The following is a 10,251-nucleotide window of genomic DNA, read 5'->3' on the forward strand; positions in this document are numbered from 1 at the left end:
ACCATCATCACCCCAATGTGATGCTGATCATGCCACTGTCTCATAGTACTCCTTAGGGGGGCACAAGACAAGGAGGGAACCAGCATGAGTGTGGGACTCTATTCGAACCCAAATTCAGGCTTGCATTTGCCCCAGTGCTGCTGGTCTCAAGTCCCTTCTGTCTTCTCCCCACAGGGAAGCTGGGGAATGCTGGGAAGGGATGGAAATTAACCTGAGGGTAAATTAGAACCCGTTTCATGTTCTTTTTGTTTGCATTTTGTGTTTCAGTGATTAGCTTTGGTTTTGTTGAGTCTTGTATAGCTCAGGATGGCTTCAAACTTGCAATTCCGCTGCAGCTTCCTGAGTGCTGAATGACCAGCATGCTACAGAAGGCTTCTTAAAGAGCAGCGAGGGGCAAAGGCCTTCAGGCTCTATCTGGTTCCAGCTGTGCCACCAATGCAAGCTGGTCAGGGGACTTTTCCTTTCTGGAGTGAGTTAGATCAAGCTCATGATCCCTGGTGTCCACCTCCTGGTCATAATTTGGGCCTTCAAGTTCACCAGCTTGCAGCAGCCCTGGGACAATCACCTGGGGAACCAGGAAGTGAAGGTTCCCTTGTACATCCACAGGGCATAACCAGTCTTTGCCATCTGGTTGTTATACTTCCCCTACTCCAGCTTGGTTGGCAGAAGTCCAGCTGGTGAGGAAGCTACAATCAAATGCCACCACCTCCACGCCCTGCCTGCTTGACTCGGAGGTTGGGTGGTAAGAGAGTCTTAGCATCCAGCCAAATCCAACTTCCTCATCCCAAGCCTCCCTGGGCACACCCACTCTTCTGTGTTCTTAACACGGCTCCAGTCTCACAGAATCCCTTGCTCACCCACCTCTCTCAGTGACTTGTGAGTGCCAAGACTGGACCTGACTCATCTGTGTGTATAGAACATCACACAGGGATATGGCGAGGGGGAGGGGCACAATATAAAGATTTGCTGTATGGTTGGACAAATCCAACATGGCTGGCTCCAGAGGAAGCTGGGTGCCCAATTTCACTGGGTTGCTTTCAAGAATCCAAACCCTGCTACGAAAATGCTGAGCCTCTCCTGCCATCTCTAAGCACGGGCTCCCTGACTTACGAAGGGAACCTCCACGTGTAAACATTGATAGTATAAATAGACTAGTCCTGTGAAGTCAGGGTTCCCACAGGCCACTCAGGAGGCAGATCCCTGCACACAGCTCATGTGCTACTCCATGTCTGGAGGACAGATGGAAGGGAATGCCAGATAGGCCCAGAGCAGATGTCTTACCACCCTACGCCATGCCACTATCTCATAGTACTTCTTAGGAGGGCACAAGACAAGGAGGGAACCAGCATGATGAAACTCGAAGAGATTGACCTCACGGAGAAGGCACAGAATGCCAGCCAGACTCAGAGTAGGTATTTGGACACCAATCCCTTCAATCACTTGAACAATGCCATGGTACAGAGGGCGGGTTCCCCTACTAAACATGGCAAGTCTACACCCAAACGCCGAGTTAACACCTGGATGAGAAGGGCCGCCCGCTCTGCCTACACTGTGCCTCACTGTCACGGGGACAGGTCTGTGCAGACTGGCTGTGCGAGAAGGGAGAACCCCACCCAGTGGTTCCCATAGCCAAGCTCCTGCTGAGGTCACCAGAGCTGCCTGATCTCGGGACCCACGAATGGGAATGACGTGACCTGTGTTAGACCCTTCTTGTTCAATACCTAATATCGGTGAGCAAGGAGACTGCTCCCCGGGGCCTCTTGGCTCTCTCTCACCTTTGCCCAAGAGTGGCAGAATGCACCTAAGAGCGTAATGTGGGGAAGGGCAACCCTGTGGGGCTGTAACATGAGATGAGTAAGACAGCGCCCTGAGCATAACCCTTGAGAATAACCTCAAGGGCTTGTTGGGAAAGATTAAATGAGAAAATACATGGCAGCTGCTACCAGACCTGATGAGCGGAGTCCCAATCCCTGGACACACATGGTGGAGAGCACCAGCTCCTTCAAGCTGTGCTCTGACTTCCATACAGGGATTGTAACTTGTGTGCATGCTTGTGTGTGTGTGTGCACGTGTGTGAGTGTGTGCGTGTGGCCAGTAAGGCGAGGCAGTTGCAGCCTTCTCCTCCCAGTGGGAAGGACATAAAGACTGGGCAGACGGCTTTTCACTCAGTGTGCTAATGGTGGGACAAGGCTGTGCATTAGGAGAAACGGCACAGAATGGGCTTTGGAGGAAGGCGAGCAGAGACGGTTGCTGGTAGAACAGGCAAAACAAAGACGGGGTGTTCCAATAAGGCAGGGTCAAGGTGCGTCATCAACAACCCAGAAAGGTGGGGGGTGGTAATCGGAATGTCCCAGAGAGAAGTTGGAAACAGAGGACTGTATAGTCAAAGCAGTGTGACACATAGGACCCAAATTCATGAGCGGTTGGTTAAAAGGCGCTGCCAGGGGTGGGAGTGCTGGTGGGGGTGGGGATCAGCCCCACCTGTCTGGAAGCTCAAGAACTGATAAGGGAGAGAATGTGCTATCAGGTGGAGACGAGCTATAAAGGAAGAATTTGGGATAACGAGCCAGAGCCAGAGCCAGAGCCAGGCCTGAGAGTCCCTGGCCTGAGCAGGGGAGGTGGGAGCATAGGTGTAGAAGCATGTGCCACACACAGCAGCTGGGAGGCCATGTCCTAGGGCAGCCCCCATGGCTCCTCTGTCGCCTCCACAGAAGTATCTGTGGAGAAACTACACCCAGGAGAAGTCCACAGAACCCAAGTGAGGAAAACTGGCCTCTAACCTACAGGAAGTGTGGCTTGGATGAGTCACGTCTATACAAGCCTGGGTTTCCTCACCTGGACAGTGGGGCTAATACCTACCTCGGGAAGACTGCTGAGGGAATTAGGTGGGATCATGTTTAGGCAAGGATCTACATGAGCGGCAGCTAATTATCTGTGAGCATCAATAGCCTTTCATTGCCTTATGGATGTAACAACACCTGCCTCTCCTTAAAGCAATACAAACCCAGGATTTAACACTTTGCGAATTGCCACCCTCCTTGAGATCCAGTGTCCTTAGTTATAACCCAGGGTCCCTGTAAGGAACCCAAATAACTTGTGGTAAGAACCAATCAGAACCGGCCCAGCTATTAAGAGATGGAAAGACCTAGAAATCAGAGGCAGCAAGGGCCCTAGGCCCCCTGAGCAGAAAAGCACCCTGTCCACATTCTCAGGTCCGAAGGATGCCACATCTGCATCTGGGCCACCTGGACTGAAACTTTACCTTGGTTTGAGGAGGGGGGAAACTACTTTTAAGTTGCTCCAAGGACTGTGCACAAGCCACATGGTTATGAGGGGCTGGGAAGTCAGGAGGCCCCATCAAGTGACAAACTGCTGCAACTTCTTTGAGGCCAGAGCTGAGCTGGCTGTCTTCTGGGTGACCTCAGGGAGGTACTCTCGGCCAAAGTCCACACATGTGATGATGACAGGGCCATCATGGCGGAACTACCAGCTCTGGACGGTCAGGCCTGCTGCAGTCCTACCATAGTGCCAGGCTCTGCCAATCCCTGTGCACAGAGCTGTCCCCAACCACCGCCTCACAGGCTCTTAACCCAGCCTGCAGTGCCACCAGGCATCGTCCCCCTGGTCAGTTGTTTAGCAGCACATACTTTGGGGATCCCTATCAGACACTGGCTTTGCCAACTGGCCTTGTCACTCTCCCCTGGGAAGTCTTCCTGTACCCAACTGGGGTGGCCTGCCCATGCTGACAGGTTGCCTCTCAATCCTATACTCAAAGCCCCTTAGACTATGAGGTGTGTGTTCATTTGCAAGAACTACATCTCACTCTGTCTGGGTTCCTATGCCCAGAACGGAGCCATACCAAGAGCAGGTCCCTGGCTGATGCCTGAATGCTTGAAGGGACTGCAATCAATTTAAAAGGGCCTGGGTGAGAAGTCAGTCGACCTGTGCCACACAGGAAAGATTTTCTTCTATGTGGAAGGTTTTTCTGCTAGTGGGCTAATGTCAGGGACAACAGCAAGGCTCCAGAGAGAAACTTCCTAAGGATCCTGAGCCAAGAGGAACCTTTCAGCCCTGACTCCCTTCTGCTTCCCAGGCACCTGCCAGAGGTGTTAGCTCTTGGACTACCCACCCTAGACACAGCTGAGGAGACAGGGTATGAATTAGATAGAGGGCTTGAAAGGACCAGGCACAGAGGGATGTCTGTCACCAGACTATCCTGGGGAGGGTGTAACAGCTCAGCTGAGGTGTCAGACTGATGTGAGGAAGTCATGGGCCCTGCAACTGGCATCTACAAAGAGAGGACAAACCTGAGGACTTACGGATAAAAGTCTAGTCCAGAGACTGAATTGGAAGTGACAGAGGCAGGCAGGAAGGACTAGAAGGCCATGAAATGCTGACCTCTACCATGAACACCAGAAAAAGCCTATCCAGTTCCACTCTTTCCAACAACTGTGGACAGGGCACAAGCTAGCCACTTACCTGCTAACGCACTGGTGAGTTCTTCCCCACAGAGATGAGCAATCTCCTTTGAGAGCTATTATAGAAACGATAAGTCCTAAAATAGTGTCCATAGAGACATCTGGCCCTAAGGAAAGGCCAACTCAACACGGATCCATGCTGGACTTGGGTAGTACCTAGCCAGGCCATCAAGAGCCTGATACAGAGAGCCCACCATCCCAGTGATTTTCTGGGACCCTCCTTCTCTCTAGGTTTCCCTCGAGCACTACATAATAAGAACAGAGCAGATGAGGCCTGAGGTCTTGCCAACTTGGACCTATTGTACTCTGCTTGAATTCCTAATGGATTTTTAATCTACAAACGATCTTTCTAATAGGAACACTGGCTCCCACGAGGGCTACCCCAGAGGGTCAGGGCCTAACACATCTAGTTTTCATTAAGTAAGGGAGAGTCCTGAGAGGTAGGATGCCAGGTTCTCATCAGCTAACCAGGACCACCATGAGTGACATGAGACCCTAGCAACCAGTTTTCTCAGCCCCAACTCCCTGACCCAGCACATTCAATCCTGGAGTAGGAGGGGCTGCTATGGCAACACCACCAGCTTGCATGTGCGTCACCAAGGAGTCCCCAGAATAGGTCCTTATGACAATCCACGGGGAGGTACTTTCTCTAGGGTACTTACCAGGGCCCTAAGGAGGATGCAAGCCCCATTTTCTGGGAGGACACAAATGAGGAAGAGCAGGGGGCCAGGTCTGGAAGGAACCACAGGGGCTCTCTGACCGCACCGAGGAGCTGGCTCCATGTGGAAAGCAGAAGCAGAGCGAGGTCCCTGTCCTGGCACAGAATTACCAGTTGCTCTGAGGGCAGACCCTCAGGCTTCTGCTCCTGTGGCTTAGCACAAGGGTCTCACAGGCTCAGCACCAGAACAGTGGAAACACTTTGACCACACCCTTGTCCGTCTCCCATTGGAAGGGACTGACAATCAGCAAGAGACCGTGGCTTGCTGAGGCAAAGTCAGGCAGGCTGGCTGACACACAAGTGTTCAGCCACCAGACTGCAAGCTCATACCCAGGAGAGTCCGCTCCAGGAACTAGAGTCTTCACATACTCCGTTTTTACAAAGTAAGGTAGTCGTCTTTGATGATGCGGCCAAGGGAGTATGCCACTTAGGATACCAGGTTCCCAACACCCTGGCTGTCTGGGAACTCGGAGATCCACCAGCCTCTGCCTGAGTGCTGGGATTAAGGTGTGCACCACCACACCCAGCTTGGAATCTATTTCAAAACAGGAAAATGAAATCTTCAGAGACAGCAAACCCATCGTGTCCCAGAGGGGGCAGGAATAAAGGTGGGATAGGAATCCTGGCTTTGGCCTTGTACAGTATGGAACTCTGTGTGGATCACAGTACACCTGCCTCTACCCACTTGGCACTCAACCCCCCCAAGACAAGCTCTTAGCCAGACTGAGTATCTCAAGGACACTCAGCACACACAAGCAAAGAGCTCTGGGGACAGCTGAGGAATTACACTGAAGCTAAAAGCAGGGCTTTCTGCCTAGAGGACCTGGAAGTCCCACTAATGATTCACTCACTCAATAAATACCTCTAGGGCTCCTACCACCTGCCTGCACAGGGTCAGACACTAGAGACACGGCACTGAGGAAGACCAACGAGTTCCCTGTCCTCAAGGGCTGACAATTACCTAAACAATACCCACATGTCATAACTAGGTAATGATAAGGACTACCAAAGCACAAGCTTTGGGAGCTGGAGGATGCTCTGACCATCTGGGCAGGCACGCCAAGATCTGAGAAGGGTAACCAAGGGCAGAGACCCTGAGAGAGAGCTACTACAGACAATGGTGGAGGGTCAGAAAGACCACCAGCACGTGGCACGTAGCGTCCTCACCACAGGACATCGTGAGATGGTGGGAAGTGTTTGGGCAACCCCACAGGAGCTGAGGTCTGAAGTATTGGGGAGAGGGGAGCAATTTATCAAGCCAGACAAAAGTTCTGTGGGTTGTTGGTATCTCCCTAGCCACCAAGCCTGGGGGAGTTTCCTCAGAAAGCTTGGGAGGAGACACCATACCCAGCATGCAGTTTGGATCAGCATTCATCTGGCAACTGCGCGGTACCTATGTGTTCCTGTCCCCATACATCTCGGGTTTAAGGAGGCTGATAGGCACAGACAGAGATGGATCGGGGTTCTAGCATGTCTTTTCTACTCCTGGACCAGTCCTTCTTGGGGAAATCAAGTTTTTAGTCTGTGCTCTGAAGGTTGGGCCAGACCCAGCACCATGGTAGCTGTAATTCGATAATTCAGGTACTTGCTGCTGGATTCAGGAGAAGGAGGGTAGAGGTGGAGCAGGATTTCCACACTTGCAACTGAGTCACTTCCCTGCTAAGAAAGCACTGTACTGGGCCCTCCTTTTCTGGCAGAGGTGAGCCTTTGGCAACAGATATACCTCAACCAAGAGAAAAGCCACACGGAACCGAGGAGTAGGGGCAACCGGGGTTTTCTTTCCTCGATCACAGAACTACAGGACTATGTCAGATGCCTGCCAACTCTCAGTTCCAGAATTATCCCCCAACAATCTGGCCACTTAGTTTTACCCTCCACCTAGCGTATACCCAGGGGAGGGGATCTCCATCTCCACCATCCAAGCTATGCAGTCATCAACAAACAGCTGCTGGGATTCTTCTATTAAAATCCCAACTATGACTCCACCCCTGTCCTAGGCTTTGGAAGCCACACAATGTCCCAGCTCAGAACTCTACTGCCCCTACCTCATACTGGGTCCTGGACTAAACTAAGAATAGCCACAAGCATCCAAGGGCTCTACCATGAGAAGTTCCCTATCCAGGAGCAAAGGCAGGGATGTACCTGCTGCCTCTTACCAGCCTCTAAGCCACAGTCTAAGCCAGTCTTTCGGAGATCAGAAAATACCAAGGCAAGCCAGGATGGGCGGCACATGCCTTTAATCGTGGCACTCAGGAGGCAGGCAGGTGGTTCTCTAAGGCCAACCTGGTCTAAAGAGGGAGTTACAGGACAGCCAGCAAGAAAAAACAAACAAGACAAAACAAAACAAAAACACCTGTCTTGAAAAACCACCCCTCCCCACACACACATAAATAAAAAAACATTAAAAAAAGACTCCTCTCTTCCAACAAACTTTGCACACCATCCAAACTTCAACAAAAAACCAAGTTACCAAGCTGTCAGTGCAATCTCTCACCCATTACAGAGCTTCCCTTCAGAGAATCCATGATCTTCCTTCCTTACTTGAACACTGCCACTAAGCAGGGTGGTTAGTGGGAACTGATCTGCGGAGGCAAACTAGGCCACGAGGGAGTGTCTACACGGACCAAGGAGGTAGAAGGAGGCCTCCTGAAGATGTCAAGATAACATAAAATTTGCTTGAGCACCCTGCCCTCTCCACCTAGTCCTTCACCCAAGCAGATCCCAGAGAGCTAAACTGACTAGTTTGCTTCTCATATTAGTCCCTAGTCTATGAGGTAACCACACCCACTTTCTTCCACTGTATTTTCTACACTGAACAACAACATGGAGAAATCCCCTTGCTACGAAGAACTGCTCAAGAGCTGAGGGAGGACAAATTCTCCTGAGCTAAAAAAAATAAAACACAAAACCCTGTCAAAAAAATGAATTTAACAGGTGCCCTGATCTTGGAAGACAGAGGGGAGCCCAGGAAGAACAAGTAACCTCCAGGAGGAGCCACAGCAGACAGCAGACCCGTCCCATTACCCAGTGACTGAGAGTACTTAAAAGCATCAACACCAGCAAGTCACATCCTTCCCTGTTAGGGCATCAAAAGGCACAGTGAAGAGAGAAGCACTGGGAAAAGAGGCCATCAGAAGCTGTAGGCTGTGTGCGGGGCAGCTCCGAAGGCTTGCCCCCTAGGATGGAAACGCTTGAGGACCTCTCCAGGGGCAGATAACCACAGCAGCAGTCAGCCAGGACTAGTGCCAATCAGGACTAGCGCCAATGCCAAGTGGGAAAGCCGGGATGGAGCTCCAGCATAGGAGAGTGGCAGATGTACGAATGGCGAGAAATACTCACGCTGTACCATTAAGAGAAGACGGAATTTAGAATTTTATATATATATATATATATATATATATATATATATATATATATATATATATCATGTTCTTGACTTTATATAACATGTACTAGTGGATGTAACCACTAGATAGTTGATGTGCCAGCAATCTTCCTTCCTTCCTGATTGCCTATACTTTCAAGATTACCATAATTAGCATGTCCTGGAACTCCTTCTGTAGACCAGGCTAGACTCAGACTCAAGAGATCCACCCGCCTCTGCCTCCCAAGCACTGGGATTGAAGGTCTGCACCGCCGTTGCCCTTCTAAGGAAAACTTGGGTAGCATGTTCTTCCTCACCCAGTTTCTGCAACTTCAGCTAAGCAATGTGGGGTGCTTTGCCTTGTATGGGAAAAGCTGTGGTGTAATTTAAATTATATGTCCCCCTCCTCCATTCCCTGAAGGCCTCAGTTCTACCTTAAAGGCAGACCCTTCCAGGAGGAAAATCAACTTAGGTGGATCTCTGTGAGTTCAAGGCCAGCCTGGTCTATAGAGTACCAGGACAAACCGAGTTGTTACACAGAGACCAACTAAAAAACGAAAAAAACCCCAAGGGTCTCCCACTCCACTTCTAAGTATGTCAGACTCAGGGTTGTGCCTAGGGGTTTCACAGTCTGGGTTGGCACACAAAAGCTGGGGAAGAGGACAGTTGGGGCACACCTGTTCCAGGCAGGCATGTTCTCCATCCAGTGGCTGTTTCGGGGGATTGCAAAACCCTACTTACCACCCCATCCAGTTCCTCCCAGCCAAATCCTGCTCCACCTTGTGAGGTAGAACAGTACTGGGGGCTGGAGAGTGAAATATCACTAATAACTGAGCTGAGTAGGTGGTGTCGCCCTCATCAGCTGGGGGATGGGAAGTGATGTAACACATGTTGCAACATTGGTGAGTACCAGGATGGAGAATGAACCCAGGCTAGACTAGGATACCAGGTTGGCAGACTCAAACTGGGTAACCAAACTAGGTAAGCGTGAATCTTGCCTCATCCTTGACCAAAATGACAGGATGCAGAAGTCAGGTTCCCCTAAAGAGAAGCCAGCTGTGTTGGCACACCTGCAATCCCGGCACCTGGGATGCCGAGACAGGGGGTGAGAGTTGGAAGCCAGCCTAGGCTACAAGGTGAGACCTTTTAAAAACTGGAAGTAATTGTCTGGGACGCCAACCTGAACTAGCTAGCCGTCCGTCCAGCACAGGGCAGCACGCCTTGGCCATAGTCCCTGAAAGTCGTCTTGCTGTGGGTCCTTGTCCCTCAGGATGAAAGCCCTAGGGATGACTGGCACTCACCCCATCGCCCAGACCCCTCGCGTGACAGGGCAGATCCTTTATTCTTGTTCTCGCTGCGGGCAGCTTCGGCCCGACGCTCACCCCGCAGGACCCCGGAGTAGGCAGCGATGAGGGTCTTCATGCTGAAGCCGGTGCACGTCACGGCCGTGCAGGAAGCCGCCTCACGCAGCGCCCCTGATCCATGCCCCAGCCGCCGGGGCCAGGGCTTCGCGCTGAGCTCCGGGAGCCGAGGGACAGCGCTCAGGCCGTGGTGGCAGCAGGTCGAGATCCGAGGTAGGTAGCCGCTGCCACCCTAGGCAATCAGAAAGCTAGCGAAGCGCGGCCACGGCGCCTAGCGCCGCCGCGCGCGCGCGCGCTTTATAACCTCACAACGGGGCGGGTCATGACGCT

The 10,251-nt window shown here is 51.7% G+C and overlaps 1 protein-coding gene across 3 annotated transcripts in view; it reads right to left on the reverse strand.

Annotated features, from left to right (window-relative positions):
* The window catches only part of Dgat2 (diacylglycerol O-acyltransferase 2), a 30,419-nt gene extending 20,171 nt beyond the window's left edge, over positions 1-10,248 (reverse strand). Inside the window, exon 1 of one of the 3 annotated variants that reach the window (XM_039101533.2) lies at positions 9,862-10,248. In XM_039101533.2, coding sequence (XP_038957461.1) covers positions 9,862-9,982 — 121 coding nt within the window. In that variant the 5' untranslated portion in view covers positions 9,983-10,248. Of the gene's footprint in view, positions 1-9,740 lie in introns of all 3 variants that reach the window. The other 2 variants (XM_008759689.4, NM_001012345.1) reach the window with 2 other exon arrangements.
* Positions 10,249-10,251: the final 3 nt, after the last annotated feature.

Source organism: Rattus norvegicus, chromosome 1 (assembly GCF_036323735.1).
Source record: "Rattus norvegicus strain BN/NHsdMcwi chromosome 1, GRCr8, whole genome shotgun sequence".
NCBI classification, from domain to species: domain Eukaryota; kingdom Metazoa; phylum Chordata; class Mammalia; order Rodentia; family Muridae; genus Rattus; species Rattus norvegicus.